The 26,959-nt window shown below is 39.3% G+C and overlaps 2 protein-coding genes across 3 annotated transcripts in view; one reads left to right on the top strand and one right to left on the bottom strand.

Moving 5' to 3' along the window:
- Positions 1 to 26,959, top strand: part of unc-13 — a 271,226-nt gene that overhangs the window by 82,990 nt on the left and 161,277 nt on the right. For both annotated transcript variants that reach the window (XM_043422142.1, XM_043422141.1), the window contains 5 exons: positions 33 to 222; positions 431 to 628; positions 971 to 3,547; positions 3,728 to 3,831; positions 4,195 to 4,397. In XM_043422142.1, coding sequence (XP_043278077.1) covers positions 33 to 222; positions 431 to 628; positions 971 to 3,547; positions 3,728 to 3,831; positions 4,195 to 4,397 — 3,272 coding nt within the window. The remainder of the gene's footprint in view (positions 1 to 32; positions 223 to 430; positions 629 to 970; positions 3,548 to 3,727; positions 3,832 to 4,194; positions 4,398 to 26,959) is intronic.
- On the bottom strand, positions 10,943 to 13,969 carry LOC122412537 (uncharacterized). Its single transcript, XM_043422143.1, has 5 exons — positions 13,528 to 13,969; positions 12,885 to 13,404; positions 11,735 to 12,031; positions 11,507 to 11,639; positions 10,943 to 11,435 (listed from the first exon to the last, which is right to left on the bottom strand). The coding sequence occupies exons 2-5, from the start codon at positions 13,248 to 13,250 to the stop codon at positions 11,413 to 11,415; spliced, it is 819 nt and encodes a 272-aa protein (XP_043278078.1). The 5' UTR covers positions 13,251 to 13,404; positions 13,528 to 13,969; the 3' UTR covers positions 10,943 to 11,412.

Genomic DNA, 26,959 nt, shown 5'->3' with positions numbered 1-26,959 from the left:
TAAGATAGGCATAAAAGTGGTTTTTCTTGCAGGTGCGCATAGAAGACCATCGCTCGAAAGACAAACGACTCTTTACGACGATCAGATGCACTACGGAACTGATGGTTACGGCAGTGATAGCAGAGTTGGAAAAATGAGTGCTACTTATCCCGAATGTCATACGGACATTCGTCACAGTGAATATTACGACAGTATAACGGGTTACGTTTATCAGGATGAGAGGTAAATATGATAGGAATGTAATTTATAATCTGGATTATAATTATTCTCACGAGAGATATCAAATGATCAGTGTTACTATTGAGAATCCAGAGAATTTGACTAAGCAAAGTGGTTATGAAGAATATCTTTTTAATTATCGACAATTGCTTCGAAAATATTGAATTTACATGTTTCCTTTAATTCTCATTTTTCATTGTTGTATTAACAGATATGGACAAGACGATGAAGATCGTCAATGGGACAGCGGGGGGAAATGGTACCTCGGGTCTAACATTTATAACGAAAATAAACGCAATAGAAAAACACTTCCACAAAGACCAGCATCAAGTATTGGTATTCACAGGCCTGACTACAGACCTGCTGTCACGAGGCAACGTAGCTACGAGTCCGAAGAACTCGATTACAAGTATGAATCTATTAGAGGTTAATCTCATCCCTGAAGCAATCACTGAAAGAACAATTAATTTTATTATCAATTAATTGGGGATGAAATATTAGTAGCATTTCTTGTTGAATTTTACAAGGAAAAAGTTCAATAATACTTCCATGTATTCGCGTTTTTCTCGGAACATCGAATCCTGTTCTCATACCGTTTACTTTAAATTTCGGATTCGCTAGAAAAAAAAATATTGGAATACAGCTCCTTTGGTATGACGCTGCTAAAGAAAAACTTTTAATTTTGATAAACTGATCCATTTTTCCCAAATTTGTCTATAAAAAATTTTCTGATAATGTTTTTGCTCAACAGCGGACAAAGCACACGGCGACGGAAAGCTCTGCAGCCTCAGCAGCGTCCAATGTCGCGTCAGGAGGGTGGTACCGGAAAGAAATTGCCACCAACACCGACAAAACCGAGTAGCGTTGTAATCGGGCGTAAGCCAGTCTCGCTTCCAGCAACTCCAGGACGTCAACTGCCACGTACACGAACACCGTCCGAGGAGAGTTACTATAAGCAGGACTACAACGAGGATTACAATTATGCTTATCGCAGCAGTCAAGACAATTTGCCTCAAGATACGAGTTACGTTGACGTAGGTTACGCGGAGCCAGTTGTTAGTAGTGAGAGTTTGACGAAAACAAGATCATCCTATGGTAGTGCGACTAAAGACATTTATAGCGGTACAGTGCATGTACAGGACAATCAGTTTGGAACAGATCCATATGGGACGACAGATCAACTCGACGAGCAGTACGTCGATGATGGTTACAAAAAATCAGCGTCGAGAACGCAGAACGCATACGAGACGGTGGGTCAAACGTATCAGGATAATTCATACACGGACGATTATAATAATTCTCAACAATCTTACGTGCCACCAACCAGTCAGATTTATCAAGATACGAATTATCAGACAAATACATATCCGAAAGATAGCGAAACGAGTCTAGGGCATTACGAGAATTCCCATCTCGGTACCGATCAAGAACATGATTACCAGACTAATCTTGGTTACAATGAGAACAGCGCTGATTATAATCAAGAGCCTTATAAGCAGCTTGACACTTATCAGGACCCTTACAAGCAGGATTCTTATCAACAGGCTAATTATTCAGAGCCTTACAAGCAAAACGATTATCAAGATACTTACAAGCAAGATAATTATCATGAAACTTACAAGCAGGACTCTTATCATGAGTCTTTCGATGACTCGTACAAGCAAGACTCCTCCCTCAATGAGTCGTACAAGCAAGATTCTTTTCCTGAATCTTACAAGCACGACACAACCACGACGACTACTACTTATGACGATAACTACAAACAGGATGCGTATGAGAACACTTACAAGCAGGATTCCTTCGGGGAATCCTACAAGCAAGATTCTTACGCGGAATCCTATAAAAGCCAGGACATCTATCAAGAATCTGGATACAACGAGACTTACAAAGATGAATCCTATGACGAGTCTTACAAACAGGATAACAACCAATACAATGGCTATGGTGGAAATGTCGAAACTTCGGTCTACGACAATAATGTTCCAACTTCAGTGGCTTACGACAAAAGTGTACCATCGACGATGGCTTACGAGCAACAACAGCAGTATTCCCAGAATCAGTATGACAATAAGTACATCGTAACGTCAACGGGCTACGAGGAGTCTTATCAAGACCAAAACGTGCCAGTATCCCAGGACAATTATTCCGAGCCTTATAGAAATGAAACACAACAACCAACCAGTCAACAGCAAGAGATCAATTATCAGGACAATTATAATGTTCCCTACAGCAAAGAAAGTCAACAGGGCAATTACGAAGATGGTTATCAGGATTATCCTGATCAGTATATCGACAATACTTATCAAGAGTCCTATCAGGAGTCTTACGATGAGCAACAGTACAAGAACACCGTCCAGACAAGCAACGAGAGACGAAGGAGCGAAGTTCCCGAACTCTCCGTGACGACACCCCGTGGACAAACGAGAACCAACGGGTATCAGTCCAGCGAGTCCAAGTACTTTTATCCGAGTCAAGACAGCGAACACGAACAAAATGTCTCGGCTATAGGCTCCTCAAGGCGCAAGAAACTTGCTAGCAAACGTGACGCCAGTCCCTTGCTTCAACAGAACACAGATTCGTTGGAGTCGAGGGATGACGAGCTCAAAGACTCCTTCGAAACTGCTGTCAGCTCCGTTGGTAGCAGCCAACCGCGCAAGGGTTTCAGTGAATACTCAACGGCTGGTGAATCCAGTCCGGTTCCTGGTACAATGGTCGACTCACCACTGAGCACCAACCAAGTGGCTCCTTCCACTTTGTCGAACCATGTGACCGCCAACAATCGTGTTACCATAACCGCCATGGTGCATGGTGGAACCGCAGCCATCAATGGCAAACGACCCCTTGAAAGAACTGATTCTTACGCCGAAGATGTCATCGATGACGAAGAAGCATATCCCGAAATCGTCCCCAAAGAACCTCATCGAAAAGATTCACAATTGTCTCACCAGAGTCAGCTCAGTCAACACTCCAATCATTCCCAAAAACCAAAACTTATCAGGGGCGATTCTTACGCTTCCGATCATTACAACAGCGAAGATGGTTACCCGCCAGCTGGACGAAGAGACTCTTTCGTTCAACTTGCGAGAAACGATTCTTACGCATCGATCAATCAAGATGGCAGCTTCAAAGGAAGTCTCAGTCGCACTGATTCTTATCAAAAAAGGGGCTCCACCTATGGACAAAACTTCACTACTCCTCAACCCATTTCCAGGGCTGAAAGCTGCCAACGTGGATACTTCAAAGATCAAGATTCCATTGATGAGGCTGATATTGTCCTCAGCAGTGCTATCAATGGGGAATACAAAATGAGGAACGAGACTCTTGAGAGGTAATTTCGATGTTCTCCTGCTGGTTCGTTTGCTTCTCCGTTTCATTGATTTCCAATGATTCGAAAGATTCGATCAAAGTTTTTCACCAATGGAAAGATAATTTACTGGAAATATTATACCTCATTTCATTCGAAACACAATTTACTAATCCTTCAATCGTTGTACTTTTATTATTAAAGGTACGAGAGGGGCGAAGAAGCTCTTAATCGAGGCTCTCGGGAGAACTCGTTGGTTGAGCCTTATAAAGGCACACCCCCGTTATCCAGATCTGACAGCCCAAGAGGTGCGTTTAGATTTCTTATTTTTCTTGATACCTGGATGAATTTTCGGATGGTTTATTCCTATCATTGACAGTTTACACTCGATGTTCCTTATTTGACGAACTTTCGATGTTACGATAACATTGGAGAAAAACAAATTTCTTTGAAACGTAAAGATTGAACAATTGACGATTGCGTCGAATTTTCGTTTTCAAATTGTTTCATCAAACAAAGTTCCTCTTAATCAAGAGCCAGCAATTTTTGATAGAGTCTTATAAAAACATTAAATACTTAAATTTTGATGAAATGGAATATTGGCCAGGGGTCGTGTGCATAAAATATTCTCCATTAATTCGACGAGTGAAAAATTTGAATTTTTCATTCAGGAAGCGTTACGAAACAAGCATCGCTGGATGAGAGCGTGCAGATGGATACACCACCCAGAAGCCCACCGGAACCACCACCGGACGAAGAACTTTTGGATATGGTTGGTGCACCTCCTATACCAACGCAGCTCAAAGAACGCCAGGAAATGACTGCCAGGCAACGATGGCACTGGGCCTACAACAAGATCATCATGCAGCTAAACGTAAGTGATTTATCTTCATAAAATATCGATTAAATATTCAGCAGGATATACTACAAAATAATAATTGAGTCATCAGGAAAATCACGTTGATCTTCACATCCTCTTCCATATTAATTTAATGAAGTATTTGGATAGGGATAAAAAATGAGCTTTTGAGCATCAGAAATAGTGTGCATTGCAGGTTTTTGATGTTCAATGTGCCATTACCAACTCGATACATTCCATCACCAATAAACTCGATTGGAATTATATTTTTATCAGATACTAGAGTTCTTGAGACATTAAATAATAAGGTCTCAGTAGCAAAGGTTTCAAGCACGGTTTATTAGGGTCTCTTTGAAGAAAAAACCACATTTTGCTATTCTATCCTCTAGGAAAGTTTACATTTTTACAATAATATTGAACTCATCATTATTATGAAGCAGAAAACAACAAATCGTACGAAAATCGTGATGATGTAATTATCATTTTGTTCAGTTAGCGTGGTGAAAAAAAAGAATGTTTCAATATCGAACCATTCTTCTTCGTTTCAAAGTATTGAACCATCACTGAACTAAACGAGAGTCGAATACGGTAAGAATTCGTCAATTTTTTGCGGATCTACGTGTAAGTTGGAGAACAAACAAAGTGTTAGATTCGCAGTAAAGTAAAATTTCGATAAAATGAAAAACCCAATCCTAGAGTGGATAATTTAAAATAGTTTTTGAGACATCGGTTCAAATTTGTCCATAATATAAATACTGAAAAATGATCAATGACATTTTGATGTTTCCTGTGAATAATGGAGACTGGAAGGAAGGTCATGAAAATGGATTTCCTTTGTGAAAGCCATGAGTGAGTGACGACCTTTACAGATCGGAAGGAAAGTGAATACAAAAGACTTTCGGTGGCATTCGTCGAAAAACATTACCCGCACTTTATTGACGAACGATACTTGACAAACCTTTTGTCACATATCCCCTAGTCACCTCGACCATTAATCGATTTCTCTCGCGGCGAAACCACTACGTCGTATCAGCTATGAATACGTATAAGTATTTCGTGTACATCTGCAGTCAAAACATATAAGAAATGCTAAAAACGTACTATCGATTTTCAATGAAACCGTTGTTTTATTTTTCAATTCGTCGTATAATCCATCGACGTGACCTTGAGTCGTTGTGCGGGGTTACCGGGTCGCGACCGAGAGATTATTGAACCCGTGGACAAATAGAGTGTTGGGCAAATGCCAAGCGATTATCTGTGGCCAAAATCGCTCAATCTTTCACCCCACAGTACGAGTTGACTTCCCCCTTTCCTTATACACCCTGACTTGGAGGATTTACTTCGTCTTTTTCGGATTGTCTATAACGAGGGTGCCAAACACAAGAATTTATTGACAACGTCATACAATTCATAATCACCATTATTGGTCCGCTAGCCTGCACAATGCTGTAATCGATACGATTATTGACTACATCGTGCAATGAATTAATTAAATTCATTAGTAAAGGACAATCGATAGCGCCGCAGGGTGCACGCTCAGTGTGGCTCCAGCGATCTCCCTAACTCTACAGCGTCAAAAGAAACTCATACTTGGATAGGCGACTCTTGTTGAATCATGTACTGGTGCTCGCACATCAATCGCTGGGGACTGATACTTTTTTGCAGTTTTTAATAATGCTACAACGCAACTGATACTCAGTAAAAAGTAGCTGCCTGTATCGGCAGTGTTCCCGATAGTTTCCCTCGGGTCTTGGTGCAAATGTGATACGGAGTACTGCATTGAGAATGAATGGCTGTGGGCAATGCTCTTCGAGGGTCTCACAGAAACGTGGAAATTAACGCTATGGGACGGGCTCATTGAACTCTGCGAGGGTATACTCAGGATCAATAAAAATGTAAGAAAATAGTAGGCGTCGACGGGCAGAAATAAACATGAAGAATCCTACGAGTCATTTCGTATGTACACGACAACAATAAATGTTTAATCTTACCACAGTGAGCCAGAGAGGAAAACTTGGATCTTCCATTATCTACTTTTGAAGTCGATGACTTCGAAGAGTTTGGAATACCCAAAGTTTTCCGTTCTTTATATTCCAAGGTCGTTAGAATGTTCGATCTATCAATCGACAGTTCAGAAATGAGGTCGTCCAGAATCACAAGGGTTAGGGTTGAGGGATCAGCCTTGATAGCTGACACGAAACTTCCATTAAGACCAGAAGTCCCTTCCCACTTTCTTCGTGCATGCTAAACGCTAATCCTCATTTGCCGATTGCTTATGCTGATTCGCGTGTACAACAATTGCAAAATACTCTAAGCAAAAGAGTTTGAGTTTCGGCTGCCTCAGTTCCGAGAAAAGGTTTCATTCATTCAAGGAACGGGGACGAGTTGTTTGAGAATTATTAGAACCTACAGAAGGGAAGAGGAAAAACCATTGTGTTGACTTAACCCTAATCACTCACACTTCTTTAGAAACATTTTTCAGCAAGCATCACAGAGCAACACTGTGTTACACAATGCGTTCCAACAACAGGAAAATAGTATGGGCACCATACGACACTGTGTTGCACAGTGTTGCACAATATTCTACAGTGTCGCTTGCTGAAAAACTTCAGAACTACACAAAACAAATGGGGTCGTTTAGACCCCGAGTGAGTGATTAGGGTTAAAATCTCATCTTTGATTCAATTTTCCAACTAGGAAACTGAGTTCAAGAGTATTATTAACTGGAAGTTTAACCGATCCCTAGAAAAACGAACACCCAAACTTTCAACCACAGCTATGACGAACCGTATCATGCGCTTAATCGAAAAATCCTTGTAAAAACAAAACTCGAAGAATCCGCGAATCCTGAGAACTTGAGTCGCTTCATCGACCAGTGAAACGCTATTCGATCTCTATATAAATACACTTCTGCCCGTAGGTTGGAGGGACGCGATCAGGAAAAAGTAATGAAAAAGAAATGGGAATGGAAGTAGCCTGGGATAATGTTTGGTTGATATTAGCCGAAGAAAATGGTTTCTCCAATATCGATAAAGCAGTCGTAACTTTATTTACTTGTATGTTCAATCATTTGCTGAAATCCTTAAGACGTGCCAAGCACAATTTTTTTTATTTTCTTTCTCGAATCATTTTGAAGCGTCTCATATTCTTGACTTTTAGAAATAAAGATTCATTCGCGCCGCGTGCACACTTTTCAGGAAACTCTCGTGTACAACCGCAAAAGATTCTCTTTTGAGAGTTTTCTTGTCACTTATAACTTCATGTCGTTGTTGTCATCGTCATATATTCGTTTAGGGCCACTACAAACACACTCGCTCAAGAGATGCTTCGTCTATGCACTGACGATTCCTGATTTGCATATTATGCAGATTCTTTACTCCTTTTCTGTCTCTCTCTTTCTGTGTTGCTTCATCATTTCGTTCCCATCTTGCTTCCTGCTGCATTTCATTTTTATCGCTAGCTGCTCATCTGCCTCGTCTTTTTTCATGTCCCTATCCGCACTCTCTTCCATTTTTCATGGCTTCGAATATGTAGCTTCTTCATCTCCCATTCTTCACTATGTTTTTAGTCTCCTCTCACCACCTAGAGAAGGACTGTGTACCTTTTCGACGACTACGAGGGACGTTTCCACAGTTCTTTTCTTCCTCTCCGAAGCAAAATACAATGAAACCTGTCAAATTCTTTTTTCAAAGAATGAGAGAGTCTGTAGAAATAATAAATTTGCAGAGACAATGAATACTCCTCGAATTCTTTCTTCCACTATGGTGTACTTTTTTCATTTGCCTTCGGTGGATTTTTATGAGCTGATAGTCATTTTAACTTATCTCATCTTTTCAAATTTCCACTTTTCCATGTAGTCGGGACGTCATTTCTCCTCAAATTCGGACTCGAAACGTTCTGAATTTAAGCATGACTAAAAAACTAACTCATCTTTGAGCGAATCATTTCATATAATTACAATTAAAGAAAAAAATTCTTCATTTACTTTCAACTGCTCCTGTCTCCTGCATCGCCTATTATCATTGGTAGAAATATCTTCATTTCCAAATAGTATGAATACTTCGATAAATGACTTGCTGTGTGGCCACTCTTAGAGTTCCAACTTTACCCGTTTCTCGCATTCGATAAGTTTTCGGATCCTTTCTGAAGCGGTGTTCAGTCGACGTGTATCATCATTCATCGATTCTCCACGTATTTATCGAGCAGATATTGATTTTCAATATTTTCCATGTTCGCCGTCCACTTTTTTCATTACAAAAATCATCTTGACTGAGGCCACGCATTACACTGCGTACCTGAATCTTCCTATTTCTAAAGGATTACTAAAAGTTCAATCAGCCCTTTTTCAATTCGGGATACTCAAATGGGTGAACGAACTTTCATTTTCTTAGTTTGTCTAAACAAGAAAAAGATGAAAAAAATGATTTTCAAATCTACTCTATTGATCGAACCGTTCCGTCGTCCGCATAAATATGAAAATTGCTTGTAGGCTTTATTTTTTGCCATACTTCAATTAGTATCATCTCACGTAGAACTAAGTCTCGAGGCAAACAAGTCGAGGTTTCGACGTTCGCTATGCACGAGGCTTTTAATCTATGTAGGCCAGCCAAGGCAATACATGCATAACGAGGTGGCAATAGCAATTATGTAGTAACGTGATTCTTGTGGCCGGGTGTGCAACATATGTTTTGTACGACCATCGAATACCCGTATGGTTTGAAAGTTTGGCCTACGACGACTTACAACGAACGTTGAACGAAGTCGTCGAGGACTATAGATATGATACGATATCACCTTCTTCACCAAGGTTTCCATTTTTCCCACAATTTTGTTCCCCAACTAGTGTATACATTTTGTTTTTTTTTCGTCATCGGAATCCCCCACGATGCTGGCCAACCTGATGAAAGTATGGCTCAGTTGTTTCTGGATCATCCTTTCGTCTACAACACGATACCTCGAGTTCCACTGCGTTGGGAGGAAAATCATTGAGTCGGTTTAAACTTCGGTTCAAATCCATTAATTTGATTAATTGGAGTCGAGATGTCAGCGAACTTTTTTCCTGTTTAAAATGTTTCCTTTGCTACGTTTCATCAAGTCGCAGCACTCTTACTTTTCTTCACTATCTTTTTCTCGTCGTCTCTCATAAACTCGATTATCGATCGTTTATTAGCTTTTATTGGACGGAAGTGTCGCCCGGGCTCAGCCCATCCACGGAGGGTTGCTTTCGGTCTACCGAAGGAATATCCGTCGATCGAAGGGTGCTCGGCCGATTCTTGGCAGGGGGTCATGTTAACTTGAGTGAAAAAAGCTGCGAGTGGTCTCTCTCCTATAACGTTCCCCACTTCACATCGTTTTCACTGCTTTCTTCTGCGTTGAAAATCCTGTATGAGCTAAAACACTACAAACTACGAGTTATAGACCGCCGTCAGGATCGGCGAATCGGGCATTGTGCTTCTGGTCAACGGACCGAGTGGATTAAGACGCCGCGAGTCCCTCTTCTCGCAAGTTGACTGCAAGTTACGAAGTGAATGATCTTCCGCTTCACCGACACGGTGACGAGATCTCCAATGTAAAAAGAACATTGAAAAGCAAGTTCGATGCGAGATTCAAGCATTGTGATGAAATTGAAATCGAGTGCGATTAAAAGATTTCAACAATCAAATCTAAATAAACGTTGCTTTGTCACTTGACAAATATCATGAAATATTTACACGTTATAAAAAGAATAAATATTCAGTGGATCGCTGCAAAATTCAGGAAACACGAGTCCTCGTCGCAGGAGAGTGTTATAATATTCAGCAAGTTCAGTTCATCGTCCGTGAATGAAGATGGAAGTATTTTAACAAAAATTCTGACGTCAAAATTCATCGAGTGGAGCTACTAATAAAACGCTGTGTCCGGGTACGAGTGGCCTTCAATTTGGGCAACCTCTGATAGTAACTTGGCCACGAAACCTCTTTGCGGTTCATCATAATTCAGTCCGCTTTACTCTCTTTCACTTTGTCACTCCCGTTTGAACTAGCACGAATCCTACGAGCAAGCAAATTCGAGATAAGCACCATGGATATCGCCTGGAAGTGACGGGCGCGCTCTTAGAGGAAGAGAGGGTTCGATAAATATACGCTCACATAGGAATCAACGCGTGCATGTAAATAGAGAGCGCGTTGGACCGGATGTGAACAATCGGAACGGAGATAAAGTCGTCGTAGATTTCACGCCCCAGTGCTCTGGCGCTTTTCGACTAGGGAAGAGATCGGTCAGTGAGAGTGCGACGAATAGAGTGAAAGTACGGCAATCGTGCTCGTCTATAGAGTCTCTTTTTGTGATGTAAGAAACGAATAAGGAGAATTGAACAAACGCCGTATCAAAAAGGACTAAAGAAAAGTGTAAGGCAATTGGCAACAGACGTTCGGTTGCGAGTTCTTTTAGGATTGGAGGAGAAATCGAGTGGACTTGGGCTCTCTGAAGTGGCTGAATAGTTCGAGTATTCCTCTTAACCCTGAGATTCAGTGTCTTGTCGAGTTTTACGTAGTTTCATACTTATATACACTGCAAAAACAAGCGTGTTGTTAGGTGTGTTGAAACAACGCACAACACATCTCGCAGGTGTGTTGTTTTAACTAATCGTGTTGCAACAACACACAATACATCTCGCAGGTGTGTTGTTTTAACGAATCGTGTTGAAGCAACACGTTACGCCGTAAAATTTCGAACAACACGGCAATTTCCGTTTTGTAATTTATATAATACTGATAATGTGTGTTGTTTCAACACGGATGATTTCAGCACGGTTTTGGGAAGTTACTCATACTTATATGTACAATACATTTTAGAAAGTAAAATAAAATGGCAAATATCTTGTCGTCAATGTCGACCTAAACGAAATTGCCGTTTTATGATATCCAATATATTTGTGTAAATATTTTTATCCATTTCTTCCGTAAATTCACAGACTCTTTGAGCAATAGACGTATATACGTGCGGTGTGTCACCGCGGAATTCATATTTCTTTCGAGCTCTTTTAACGCATCTACTCCATGTACATCAGGACGCCTGCGAAAAATAAAAATGTAACAAGAGATCCCCTAATATTTATGGAAATTAATATAGAAATTCAAACGTACTCTTTATGAATCGTAAAACAGTTGGAATATTTTGACCGATTTTCAATTTGTCTTCGCCAAATTTCATTACAGATCGTTCTGAATTAGCACGTCGATTCCGCACATTTGTACTTGACTGATGTCGTACAATCCCCTGCAATAATAAAAGAAAACTCAATAAAGAAAAATTTAGCACATGACGGCTTTGACAATTGTAGTAACTGGAAATGCAAAGAAATGAAAACTTACACATCCATGGTCTCCGCCGCTGAGCTCTGGATAAGCACTAACAATGGCTTTTGCGTAGTTGAAATAATCATTTTTACTCAGCATGCCATTAGTGCGATGCAAAAGATCAGTTGCCCAAAAATACGTTAATGACTTTTGAGCAAGTAACATTCCTCCGTTGTTCACTTTTTGAACCAACTCCGGGGTCAGTTCTGGCAATGATGTTGGCGTTCCAACGAAGCTTGAAATTATGCTTCTTTTTTCAGTGAAGTCATTTGTTTTCAGTTTTTTAAATTGTCTGTTGATTGATTGGTTTTCCTGAAATTCCAAAAAATAAGCACAACAGTTTTATTTCTCAAAGCATAAAGCAAATCTTATGACCGTTCGACCTAATAAAAATCTCAGGAGTTCAAAACTTTCTTTACAATAAAAGAAATTTCATGTAAGCTTTCATCTTTGAGTACACTGAGTTCATTGGTTACAATAGAATATTCATAATTTTCTTAATGATTTTTTCTTGTCAGCGGTAAAAGTCTGGATCAAATTCCTTTCTCTGCAAAAAAATTTGGATCAAATTTCTTTTCTCGCAACAATTTTGATGAACTTTCTTTCTAAGTAATGAAAGTTTTGATCAAATTTGTGTACCGCAACAGTATTCATAAGATTTTTTTTCTTGCAGCGGTGAAAGTTATGGTTGAATTTTTTGTACAGCAGTAAAGTTTTGAAAACATTCGCTTTATAGCAATCAAAATTTTGATAACGTATTGATATTTTATTAAAATTTTGATCACTTTAAAAAGAATGTTTTCAAAACTCTACTGCTATACAAAAAATTGAACCATAACTTTTACCGCTGCAAGAAAAAAAATTTTATAAATACTGCTGCGGTAAACAAATTTGACCAAAACTTTTCTTGTTTACAAAGAAAGTTCATCAAAACTGCTGTCAGAAAAAAATTTTGATGCAAATTTTCTTGCGGAGAAAGAAATTTAATCTGAACTTTGATCACTGGCTTAAGAAACACTTATTAAAACTCATTGACGCAAAGAGATTTATGAAAAATCTTATCGCTACCAATGAATTAAATGTGTTATAAATTCTTTATCCTATTGTAAATCGTTTAGATTCATTATTCTACATTTTATATAATAAAACATCGAGATAATCTTACCTTTTCTTTCTCCTCCACACATTCACTTATTTTTTCTTGGGTTTCAATGAGAGAGCCGTCTTGATCGATAGCGTAGATCGTTGAACACGATAGAAGACTTTCGCCTAACGGAACAATGCAGGTTATTTCCAATTCATCGATTATTTCTTCCTCTGCTTCGATGTCACATAAAATGTTTTGATTTTGAATCAGCTTCTGTAACACGATGGCTTGATTTTCGATTTTCTTTTTCAGAAGCAAGTCGTTTTCACAAGCTTCGCGGATTTTTTGGATGACACATTCGGAATCACTCATTTTTTCGTTCACTTTGCAAAATTTAATTTTTTTGCATCGCTCTTCGTTTTTGCAATAAATCGTTTTTTCCATTTTTATGCTCGCTGAGTGGCACAAATAATAAGTGAATTAAACGTATGCGTCTTTTCGCCGACCGAATCGAACCGAATAATCACGAAAACGAGAAGCAAGTTTTCATCACATGGCCGTATGGTCTTAACGCTATAGGAGCGCAGACTCGAGCCAACTACAAACAAAAAGAAAAAGAAGAAAGAGTCTGGCTGGACAAAGGACGAAGACGAGGTTAGCTCACACTTACAAACGTAAACAATGTTTGCGTTTCGTATAACGGACTTTTTGACAACATTACCTCATGAGCGAATTAGTGTAGTGGGTAGCGTGCGTCCGTTAAGTTAGAGCGTGTTAGGTAGGTAGGTCGATCGAATCCCCCCTCGATGTATACGAATTTTTCTCAGAAATAATTCGTTTCCAAATCTTCGAACTTTGATATCCGAGGTTCACGAACGAGACGCATCCAGTAATTCTCGGTAAAAAAAAAATATTTTGTTGTATTTTTCGCCATTCTTGCGAGTGAATTTACTCGCAAGCCAACAACGCATTTCAAGTGTGCGGATATGCACAACAGCAACACGCCATGATATGTGTCGAATCGGGCGACAAAGAGGAAAACGCCTAAAACGTGTTGTAACAACACGGAAAGCCGTTTTTTTACAACACGGGAAACCGTTTTTTAACAACACGGAAATGCGTTTTTATAAAACACGATTAATATGTGTTGTTTTCATGAACAACACGGCAAAAAGCGTGTCGAAAATGGCGACAACATAAACACGCTGGAAACGTGTTAAAACAACACGCTTGTTTTTGCAGTGTAGCGGGCTCAAGCTTTTATCAAGAACAAATCGAAAGTTAGTATTTCACGTAAGATGGAACCCCGTGAGAAATCGACCGAGTGGGCACTCTTGTTTCCTCTAAAAGCCGGCCTCTTTGCAATGAGATCTTCTCTGTCATCGAGAAGCGTAAATCGTGAGAAAGAACGGACGATCAAAGAGAAAATAGTGCCTCAAGCACATTTTCGTAATCGGATCAGAAGAGGCTCTTCGTTGTCCGATCTTGATAAACTTCATGCTAAAACTCCTCTCCCCGATGTCGTAAGGTCCACGGAAAAATGTTGCTCCGGTTCGTTGACACACTCACCGGCATTTTCACGCACGAATCTCGAGCTAGCGAGCAGTCACGTCCGCGGTAGCATCGGCGATCTCATGAATCTTAAAAAATATGGCGGCTCCAATTGGAGCGTCAGAAGCGAAACTATGATTGCCAAAGTTGTACCGCTTAGCACAGTCACGCCCAAACAGAGCCCTCCATTCGAAAAGGACCTCGAAGAGATTTGCAGGGATATTGAGGATTACGAAGTTAGCCAAGTTGATTTAGGCTCGTGCGGACCACTGACCTGTGCCGAAAGGACTCAGAGACTCAGCAGACTCATCAAGAAACACAGACGTAACAAAGTTTTTGGCCCCTCCATCTTGATGAACGATAACGTAAGTATATTCGCTCGGCATCGATCTTTATTATACTACAGTAAGCCAAAGCATTGGGATCGACCTATTTTCACGCTCGATTGCAATATCGATACCGAGAGTGGAGACTTCTTTCAAAAATTTATTCCAACTGACGATTGTTCGTAAATTTTCTTAACATTTTCGTACTCCGAACAAAATAAATTTTCGTCTTCACGTCAAATGTCGTCCCCCCCTAGACGAGTTTTGACGTCGAATTAAAATCGTTCTAATTTTATAAAAACCAATATCTCCTGAAACCATTACGAAATCGTCCGAATTGTTGTACGATAATAGACACAATTTACCTGTTTCACTGAACTTGGCATAAGTGCCAATGGAATTAACTCGTTCCATTGTCAATGACAGAGTTGAACATTTTTTGAATGTCACAGGTATTTAAGAACAGGCCTATTCATTTTGTACGTATGAGGGTCGGAAATATACGGTTGGATGTGTACGAATGACAAACGATTGACCGGTACACCCATCATAAATAATGATGGCTGTTCGCGAGGTGTCTAAGGTTTCTCCCATTCTCTTTTTTCCCTTTCCTTTCTTTTCCGTAGTCTCCGCTGTGCGCGTCTCGTTATTTTCCATAGTTGTTCGAGCACGAATATACCAATAATAATCATAATGGCAATAAAAAAAAGAGAATGAATGTGTGTTCGTAAACGCCACGTGTCGTTCACCATTCGCGTTCATCGCTCGTATAATAGCATTGGGAAATAAGTGCACTGTCGTGTGTTCCATAATAGATACGTACTTGGATACCACCAGTAGCGTGTACGCACATACGCAATGGCGATAAAGCTCTTCTCTCTTTTGAAATATAACTGAATAAGTATCTTTTCGAAACGATGTCTTCACAACGAAACGATACACACATTATGGAACGTGTCGTTTTATCGGAGACCATTCAAATTTGCGCTATCCGTTCTCGTGCATTATAAATATCGACAGCTATGAAGTAAACAGTCGTAATTCTGACAATTTGATATGTGGACAAACGTTGATTCGTCCCTCCACTTATTATTCCTCAACGAAAGTCTCCATAGATCTGGGACGGTTCATGAAAATTGATATTCCTCGATAATTAATGCTTTGATTTAATTAATGCCCGGCAGGATTTCTGGTTGCACAGAAGTCTGGCAGAGGGCTACGGATCGAGTGCTCTCGCGTCAGAGCCTCTTCTTTCTTCTCCTCCTTATTCCTATCAAAATTGTATCAAACAAAGAAATCATGCTTACCGCAGTACGCTTTAGCGAGACTAGATCCGATTGCGCAATGATAATGCAATAGTAAGCACTGGATGCTCACGGCGGACGAAAGTATCCGTTCTTGAAGGTCGAATTCGAGCAAAGCTCCTCGGATATTGCAAGATGGGGAAACGGAAGGCTTTACTCGCTCCAGGCAAAATCCACCGGTCAGTGCACGAACCTGCACACTGGCAGCTCTCCTGTGCGAGAGAAGAGGATCTAAAAAAACCTAAATATTTGAAAAATTAACCACCTCCTGAATATCGAAACGTTTCACAGTCCTGATTTGCGTCGAATTCGCTCAAGCATTGTTTGATATGACTCTGGACTTAAATCTTGGATAAATTTTAACGCTCGATTTAAAAATCTACAAACAACGTTGGAACTCCGGGCATGATTGTTTGATCGGTGCGATAATAGAAAAAATCCAGACTAGATTAAGGGAATAAAGTAATCTTGCACGTGTGCCGAACTATAGGACATGCACGATGGAATTTCATTTGGGTTCGATAGAACGCCATATTTTCTTCGCTATACGTAGTTATGAAAATGTCATTATCACTTAATCGAATCGAAGGGAGGATTTTCATTGGAGGGATATTTCCATAGTTGGTGGAACATTGATGAAGTACTTTCTACCACACGAGGCACGAAAGTGATAAATGCTCTTGCTAAAATTGTTACCGCCTTCTCTACTTGTACTCGAAACACTTCCAGGCACTGTACAGGTGCTTTCAGACAAATTAAATTAGGAAATCTACGTGCCAGGAAGGGAATGGAGCGGGGTTCGATGCCTCGCATACGATCAGATTGCCAATGGCGAAGGCGAATGAGTTAGAAAAAATGAATAGGGGACGGGAGAGTGAATTGAGGGAAAGAGAAAATTGGCCGACGTATCGAAAAAGAACGGAGTTCAAAGTCTTGCCAACGTGATTCGGCCTTGGAATCGATAACCTCGAAAATAGGACCGTGGGGGAAAGTTTTCTCGGGCTACTAACTATAGTTCACTTTTTTATGTACATAAATCTTTATCCGTTCCGTTAAACTCCGTTTTTAGCCCTTTGATAATGTCTTTTTTCGTATCCAACCCTCTTTCCCTATTGGATCATCCGGACCAAGTGTTCCCACGCTTCGTATTCCTTTTTCACTTTTCCTCTTTAGAAAGAATTGCTTCTTTCCTCCAACAGTTAAGATCGGAACTTCTTGCATTAACGTTAGTGACCTAATTCAATTTTATCGACTACACGCATCTACTGATCGGCCTTAATCGTTTTGGGGCTTTTCACTCCTTTTTTTCGGACCGTCGAAACATATGCTCTACGCAAAATCGATTGAAAAGGGTACCTAAGTTCCGGCTACAATTTTACGTGATAAATCGTTCATTTCATGCTGCAGACATTCATAACTATCCGAAAAAGTTTTTGCCATTAATTTTTACAAGGACAATTATTCTGATTCAATTCAAATGCATTGAGAACACTAAATTTTCTTTATTTTATTCGAAATAGTTAGCCAGTGGCTCTTCTTGTTTTTATATTTTTCATGTTTATTACATTTCAGTAAATCGAGTGCATTATTGGAAATTTAAGTATCTTTTTTTAATCAAAATATATTAGAGTTACTGGTTGGGCTATTTTCATCGGTTCATTTCTTCCAGTCGTGCCATTAATACATTCAGCTTTTGAAATGTTGCACCTCTGCTACACAAGGCAATACGAATTTACACATCAATATCCTATGGAAACGAGAGACTGTTCTCAAATCTCTAGATATCTTTGCATGAATGATTCGCTCGGTTGGTTGATTAATCTTTAAAATGTACGAGCGAGGGCCTCGAGGACACTTACGGGATGTAAAATATTCATGGCTTCAGTGGCTCAATACGCCATCGTCGTCACCATTTCGTAGGTGCATTTGTGTTCAGCGTCCACGTCTCTAAATTCTCTTTTTATCTTTCTCTCTCTTTCCCTTTTTTTCTCCTGCCATCTCCCTGGAATTCTCTCGCTTTTTCAACGGCTCTTGACTGCATTGGGGTTCAATATCGGATACGAAAATTTTTCTTACTCGAACATCGGGCACAGAAAATAATCCGTGAGAAATAAATGTTAAGTTTTTACGATCGGGTACTGAAAATGTGATTTCCGCGTCTTTCACTCCCATAATTATTTATGCGGTGATACGAATTCAAGTGAAATTCCAGAACACACGTTTCGTGCAACAAAACTGCATAAGCCGAGTTTGTTGCTAAAAAGGGAAAATATGTGGAAGCTCAAAAACTATGGAATCTTTGGTCATTTTTTTATTTTCCATTCGAAAAAAATCCTAGCTCATTTGAAGTAACAAACTATCTTTATAGAAAATAAATAAACGAGGTTTGATATCATTCGAGATATGAAGCCGTTTAATCAGTCGGGAAACTCGACCATCTGTCGCACTTCCTACACTTTTTCAGCCTCATTTTCCCCTTTTTATCTGTGTCATACATGAGTCAAGTTCAATAATGTTATCCTGATCAGCATTCTACTCAAGATTTTTTTTTCTCTCAATTGTAATTAAAAACAAAAACAAAAGGTTTAGCGTTCGTTCCAAGTGAAATTCGTTGAGCTCTCAGTGAAATCATTTTTCGAATATCGTACTCGGAGGAACTTTTATTCGCGCGAACACAAGGTCCGCAGCATGCTTCAAGCCCTTGGCGAATCTTGAAAAACAATAAATTATCTTGCTTATCGTGCAAACTTTCCCTCTCTCAAGGATTCTGAGTTGACGAAGTAAGATTCCCAAAATAATAGTAAAACTTTGAGAAAAAGCCGTAAAGAAATTGTCGAATCTTTGGTAAAATTTTTCAACTTGACAAAAAGAATCACTAAAGCAAACGCCAAAAAAATTTTCCCCAACAAAAACTATTCCATCACCATTTTACTCGCGCTATTGTTAGTATGGAAAATTTGATTGGACTCGCGTTGAAAAGGCTTCTGCTCCAAATCCCGCGTTCCATTTTATACTAACCATTGATGATGTATTTACATAGTATCTATCATTTCGAAAAATATCGATATTTACGATTACGAATTCTCGTACATCGATGAGAAATGACGGAAGCTGCTAGCCGCCCCTGCTTAACCTCTGCCAGTTTCGATCGCACCAAAAAGTGTACTATCGGTGCGGGCTAAAGTCGTGTACTGGTAGGGATTTATAGCACAGCCAGCAGAGTTTACCTGCTGCGAGCCGATAAAGCGTCGAAATATATTGCGAAACGGGTAAAACCGAAACGTCGCCACATGCACACTAAAGTTACTTGTACACGTGAAAGAATCGTCCTTATTACTGTATACATTGCAGCCATGGGATATTCTACGTTAAATCGTCAAAAAAATCTTACAAAATCTCTTATTAAAAAACAGACAAAAAAAAACAAAACAGAATCCAAATGCTGCGAGTCGTGTGAACGTAACTTGCAGAGCTGCCTTCGAATGAAAATTCATCGGGATTGTTCGGATGTCATATTCGTATGAAAATGAAAAAAGCTGCGGATTAAAGTCGATTAATGTTTATTGAAAAAAGCTACAAAGACTCGCTTCCGAAATTTTGAAACGTTTTAGAGAACTTTTTTGCTGTTTGGAAATTCGTATTTGTATCAACGAAAGGAAATGAATCATTGATATTCTTTTATCGACAATGAAAATGATTTGTGAAAATGTTGGAAGGGTTTAAAAATTGACGAGAAATATTCATTCGTAATTCTCGTAACAAATTATAATGAAGACAAGAGGACTTTCATGACGTGACTCATCGGATTGTTGATTCGACCCGGAATCCTCCAGATTTAAACGAGCCACTCACTTTCTGTACAGTATATTTTTGTCGATAACATTCGACTTTTCGTTTCCCTATATCGTTCTCGACCACGGAGAGAAATACGTGTATGTGTATACAAGATATAAAGCATAGTTTACGAGGCCGAGACGAAAAGAGAAAAGCCGGATTTCAACTTCCGATGTGAAGCCTGGAAAATAAATAAACGAGATCTCGGTACTTCGTCATTCTTTTCTTCCTTTGGATACAATTGATGAAAAAAGGAAGTTAAAATGACTCGGGGAACTATTCAGCATAAAATATCAATTTGGAAAATCTGTTCGGAATATCTGAAGCATCATGGAAATCGTTTTGAATTGAAAACAATGTCACGAGACATCGGATTCGCGATTTTAATTAAATTGAAAACAAAAAGGATTTTTCCTTCCGCATTTCATTTCAATATCGTTGGAACACAACTTTATAAATATTTGTGCTTTTACCTTGCCACACTTCTTCTGTTCTTTTTCAAGGTTTGGTAGAATTCAGTTCTACAGAAATGGACTGTGGCTCGATTAAGCTGAGGATTTTCGATACCAAATCTCTCCTGGCTGTATTCTGAATAAATAATTCTCCATACAGACTGTATACTGCATTCGCTCAAAGCTTATTCTCTTTCTTAAACTTCCAAACATTAAATAGTTCAGACCGAATTAAAGAGAGCTCAGATCCACTTGGTCAGCTATCAAAAACAGATCCAACGTGGACGAAAGAGCTAAATATTTGAGAAGAAACCACTGGAACGTTTGGTGTCCAGTCTTCTCGAGTCGCATGCTCGTTATTCCGCCATGGACGGTAGTAATTGGTTTCTCATTCTTTCAGGAGGAACTTCCATGTGTTGAGGGTTCGTAATTTATGAAAATTCTCGCCTTTTAATTGGTAAAAAATCATTTTCGTTGGGTCGTTTTGACTTACGCCCATTCGCCTTAGCGGTGACGTATGTGGGGATAAATTTGTCGTCGTTCGAGGAGGATCTCGAAGTGAATTTTCAAAGGATCCGTACCCTGTGAACCGACGGCAAATTTACTCCTGCAAGTTTACTTTTATTCTCATGCCTCTCTACTTCATTCGCTTTCTCTTGCTCTCACTCTTACTCGTTTTATCCTTTTTCCTGCTCCTGCTTCTTCTTCTTCCTCATTTCCTTTACCGTATATTCCCTCTTTATCGTCGTCTTTCGCCCGAGGTTCTTCATCGCTAAGAGCGAACCCAGCACCCGGCAAACGAGTTTCTTCGACTTTATTTTTCTCTCTTATTTTAAGCTGAACCGTGCTCACAGCATCTTCCTCCTGGCGCACTTTTTTCCTCTCTTTTCACGAGTGTCCCTCGGCGGAAGAGCCCCTTGGCACGAGAGAGGCCAACGGCTGCTCATTCGTACCTCCGATCAATCTATGGATATATTAAGTTCAGAAATAAATCTGCACGTTTGAGTAAATCCAGTGGTGTTCCGAGTGTTTGCAAAAACCTCCAAAGAGCCTGCAACCGCAGTGATATCCTCGCGATTTTCATTTATTCCCCGGACAGTCGATAATCCCAATTAGATTTTCAACTATTTCTACTCCAAGTCTCGTCCTAGACGGCGATTTCGTTTTATCTCAGAGTGCTCGTCGCTTTTCCTTCCGGAGGAACAATTTTTGCTATAAAGAAAATCAGGGCGAACGGTATGCCGGAGTAAAACGAAACCCCGGGTAGAATGGCAGATCTTAGAAACGCAGATCCTCGTTTTTTTTTAAATAAAAATCATCTCACTCGTACGTTTTCGGTCCATGGTCCGATTTCAGCCCCAAACCCGAGGAGAAATTGAACATTTTTCCAAACTCTTTCTACTCCATTTCCGAAGCTTCACCTCCGTAAATCCAGAGCCAAAAACACGGTCACCGTGATGCACGTGCGGTCGCGGTGTGCGGCTTCGGGTATCTTTCGTGCATGGATGGTGCTCGTCGTACGAATGTGTCACATCAGCCTTACGCTGGTTGGCTTGTTGCACGAGACTTGAGGTGAACCGAGCTTGAGAGTTTCTTTCGGTCCTTTCGCTTCGAGTCGCGTTGCCATCCGAAGAGAATTCGGCATCGACCGCATTAGCTCAGTTTTTTTACAGTTTCCCTTGCCCTCGCGCGGCAATTACGATACAGCTGCGAATGATGCGCAGGTGCACCGACGTGGAGTAAGAAAGCTTTGTCGAGAAACGAAAACGGAAAGAGCAATGAAGGGTTTTATGAGATTGTCAACAATGTGAGGTCCTGGGGAAGATCGAAAAAATATGAAAAGTCATTCCAACCCTGCAGAATGACTGAACTGAAAATGAGACAGAGATGAAAAAGTTCGACGGTGCGCTCACTGCTTTTTTTAGTTACAATAATTTAACTTCGAGCCATTTTTCAAGATATCTCAGAAAATTTTTTCTCCGTTTTACGGTTTCTCTTAAAAAAAAATCACGTTTTTTTCATTGGACATTCTTTTTACGTGCCAACGGAATGAGTCAAATCAGTCTTGCCGGCTCGGAGCCTGTAGAAGAAATTGCATTCAGGAACCGGAGATTTTCATTCTCGTCTGGTTTTTATGCTTTGGCCGACGCTCGATACTCCATTCGGTTTTCATTTCGCTTTCCGAATGCTCATTCGCAGAGTTTTTCTTCGGAAATGCTGCGAGATTTCGGATCAGATCGAGAGAAAACTAAAAAAAAAAGGTAAAAAGGAGAAGAGAAGGTCAAAAATGCAGAAATCTTTCGTAACGATTCGATGTGCCACTCCTGCGGGCACATATTCCGTTTTCGGGACCTTGCAAGACTGGAGGAACGATTCGTTCGTATACAGATTCTCTCGAGGTAAATATACAGTCATATGACTCTCGCATACAACGCACGGTCGAGAGAACTTGCGGAATCCACCTGCAGAATCCCCGGTATTCTTTAATAACATACGCCCGCACTCGCAGGCCTCGCTAAAGCTCCTCCGAGCGTAAATTCCCCGTGCGTTTACGAGCGAGAGTTGTGTCGGTTGTCTAAGAGGCCGATTTTCTATCCATCCCTTCACCTCTCCCGTGCTCATCTCCTGCTTCCACTTTCCCTATCTCATTCTCTACCTTCCACCCTTTCTCTCTCTCTCTCTCTCTCACCCTCTCGCTCTCTTTCTATCTCGTCGAACAGTGAAATGCAAATTTGTACTATCTTTAAAACCGTATATACAACTGCTGGTGTTACCACAAAAAGCTCAAGCTAATGGATTAAAGCCAATTCTGAAGAAGGAACTATTATCATACTGCGCCCGGGCTGAAATAACTACATTCACAAAAATTAGCGTAACCGTCGTAGTTACGGAATTTCAATGAATATTCCTTGGAATCATTACTCTTGTATATTTAGATTTTATTGGATCTGAAATTATATTATTCGTGTATTGATTCTTAGATTCTTGGACCCCAGTATTTATTTTGAATGGATAATTTCGGTCGTTCATTTTAAGGTATTTCGTAAAAAACAATATAGAAAAATCAAAAACTAACTTGAAAAGATTCAAAAGAATGCTGACACATTCTCTTATTTTATTTAAAAATAGAAACAGCTGAATGAATAAAAATAAGACTATTAAGATCTCCTGGTGTCGTAAACGATAACGACAATTTAATCGAACCAAATTATGTATAAATACGTGTTAAAAGTACTTTTTCGGCGCATCGGTTTTTATTTTTAAAACAGAAAATTATTTTACGATGGTTCTCCTCTGTTCCCTTTTTATAAAGTAAGCTTGTGACGCGTGAATTAGCTGTTCATTGTCATCGCTTTTCCGCGATTCCGATTGGTTTTTGAAACACGAGCATTGTGGGGCTAAATTCATTCGGAAAAACAACGTTCACTCGTCCTGTCAAAATGACAGCTTGGAATTCAAAGCATTTTGACATTTTGTCGATATCGTTTCGCTCGACTCGATTTCTCGAAAATTCTTCGAATTTGACATTCTTTCAATAGTTATTAATGAGTTGAATTATTAAATGTAAATGAATCCTGGTAAAAATAAATAAAAACGTTATGCTATGCAAGCAGATGACGCGCGCGGAGTCAGGAGAATAAGAAGAGGATAAAATGGAGTTTCAATTGTTTCAAGATTATCGGAGTGGAGATTTCAGAAGTCGCAGAAACGAATGAGTAACGAGGCAGAGAAGCGAGAATTCTGGAAACAAGACATGAAAAATATTGATAATTCGTATAAAATAATAAAAACTTATTGTTTTTAGCAAGACATTTTTATCGACAGAAGTATAATTTGATGGCCACTGAAACTCTCAATTATCACTACCAAATAATTTCATTTTGATAGAAATCGATTAGCGATACAACTGGTTGGATAATAACCATTTTGACCGGTTCAATTTAGCCGAATGCGTGAAAACAGTTGTTTACTAATCTCATGACTATTCAACGATGCAATTGAGCCATATTTGTGATGGCCAGACGATTTTGGCTCATCCAAAACAGAATTTAAAAATCAGACCGCATGGATTTTCATTGCGAAGATTTTCATCTAAATTCATCTAAAACAAAACCTGTGAATGATTAATTAACCAATAAAATCATTCGAAGAATCTTCGAGCAGAGCATTTAGTTTATTTATCGTGAAGTAGACATTATCACAGTTTTCCTTGACAGTCTGCTGGGGTCGTAAAAAGTTTGCAAAAATATTTTACACTTCAGCAAAAAAACAGCTTTGTCGCCAGCTCCTTATTTATGTAACCGTGACTTTCGACACGTGTACGAGCGTATATCGGATATAATAATAAGTATATAAGAGGCACTAAAAAGCTCTTGCAGCCCCGTCGTGCTCTTCGGATTTTCGGTTTTTTGTTTTTCAAAAGTGCCTCGATGCTGCTCTCCGACGAGCCTATTGCAGAGATAGGAATGAGAGTCCCAAGCCTCGAGGCGTTCAATGTACCAAACGTTATGCGACTTTGGTACGGTGCCAAACATCAGTGCCATCTGACCGTACCGTGGATTCTCCTGCGGATACGTTTATGGGAGATTCTTTATTTCTACGCTTTCAAAGTCGTTCATAAAAAATGGATGCTGTGTTTGAAAATTTTATTTTTCTTTGATTCGTTGGATGAAATATTTGCAGCGATGCGAATGATTTATGTTGGTATAAAAAATCATTCTTTTCCATCAATCAAAGTCCATATACAATGAAAATATTTCTACATTTTAGTTGAAAATATAATGCAATCGAGTTTCTACTGTTGCCAATATTTTTTTCAACAAAATTTTCAAATGAAAATATTCGATATTTTTTTCAATGAAGCTGGCGATTTATTTAGAGGGCTTCGCAGCGCAGTATGTAAGCAATAAATTTTCGTCATTCCCGTCCTTTTTTCATAGCCTCTGCGACAAAGAGCTTGGGTAATGCGACGACCCAGTTTCTCCTCTCGTTCCTCGAGGACGTGAAAGACTTTGGAATCGAACGCTCCACAATTTCATTTTATTCTTATTCTCTAAGCTCCTCTCTTTGTCCTACAAATCCAACGTAGTTGGTCATTGCTAGCGTTGCTTGCTGTAAATTAAAAAGGGCCGTTAATCACGCTCCGCAAACTGGCATTCCTCTGGCCGGACTCTCGTTTAAAAATCCAAGATGGACATTTAGAGGATGAAATGAAAGATATTTTCTTTAATGTCTCGAAATTACGAGAACCAACGTGCAAGGAAATCTTGAACGGTTACAGAAAATGGAGCAGGAAAATTATTCCTTTTATATTTTACCTTATTTGGAAATAAGTTGGAAAGTAATTTCGAAATAAAATTTTAAAAAATCTATATCGAAACTAAGTGAGTGATTTATCGATCCTCTTTTTTCCTTTTTCTTCCTGAATTCTTCAACATTCCCGATTGAAAGCTGAATAAATCGGAAGGATGCACTAGAAATTTACTTTTATTCTAGCATAACTTTTTCCCCAAGTGTTTCAATTGATATCGGAAATATCCATATTACATTTCCGTGAAAAATACTGCGTCGAAGTTGCATGTAAATTGTATTACCTTGGAAAATAATGAAAATCCAATCGTTCCTTTATCAGAAAATCGTGCCCTCTCTCGAACGAATTTTCATTTCCTCAGGAGGAAGAAGTCCATTTTGAAATATAATAATATTTCCGACTTCGAAAGAGGCTGCAAGATTGCTTCCTCGTAATTGTCTTTATTTTATAAAATATTGGAAAAGTACCGAAACATTGGAATCGTTTGAAAAAACATTTTCAATGAGGATATTTAGGAGAAAAATAACATTTGTTTAACTATCCAAATGATGACCTTTTGATCAGCATCATTAATCTTCATATCGTTGTGCTCATCAGAAACGACGTTACTTGGTTATGGGATTAAAATAATAAACGTGTATTGATAAATTTTAATTAAAGCCAACGTATAAACTGATATTTTGTGCGATATTAAATTAGAGTGAAATAGCCAGAACCCAGGTGCGCTTCGGTGTCAAAATAATAAGCATATGGGATGTCACGCAGAATGTGTGTGGGCTAGACAAAGAGTGGTCATGCGCGGAGTAATTATTATTTGCAATTAACCGCGTTTAGAAGTCCCGCCATGCGTACACGCTCGTCTAAATATGGGTAAATACGTGAGGAGGAAAACGTTTTAATTATTCCGTAGGTTTCATGAATAAATATGAGAAACGGACGACAGCTACGAGACTTGTTGGGATAAACACAGAAGGGAAGGGACGAAGGTGCTTTTTCGTCGAGCTTTATTCCAAATATTTATACATGTATAGGTCTCTGGTTGACAGTTTATGAAAATCTGTTTTAATGTTTTGATTTCAGAGAGTCATGTCCAAAAACGTATAAAAGACTGTAACTTACAATTTGCATTTACGAGAGTGATTTTTTTTTCATCTGTTTATTTCTTCTTTCATGTCTGACTGAACGTACGAATCTAACGAGCTTCTTTGTCATTGTTTCTGTTTCAGGTGAGTAGAAAAATATTTTTCCTTGTCCCATTTGTTGCTGAACGAAACGTTTCATCTGGTAAGTTTTTCTTTATTATTCATTATGTACAATGCTTTGCGCCGATATAAGTATCGTTTTATATTTTTCAGCAAATAATCGTTAAGTTTAG

This window comes from Venturia canescens, chromosome 6, assembly GCF_019457755.1.
Source record: "Venturia canescens isolate UGA chromosome 6, ASM1945775v1, whole genome shotgun sequence".
In the NCBI taxonomy this organism is placed as follows: Eukaryota; Metazoa; Arthropoda; class Insecta; order Hymenoptera; family Ichneumonidae; genus Venturia; species Venturia canescens.
This window is presented reverse-complemented; position numbering and strand designations above follow the sequence as displayed.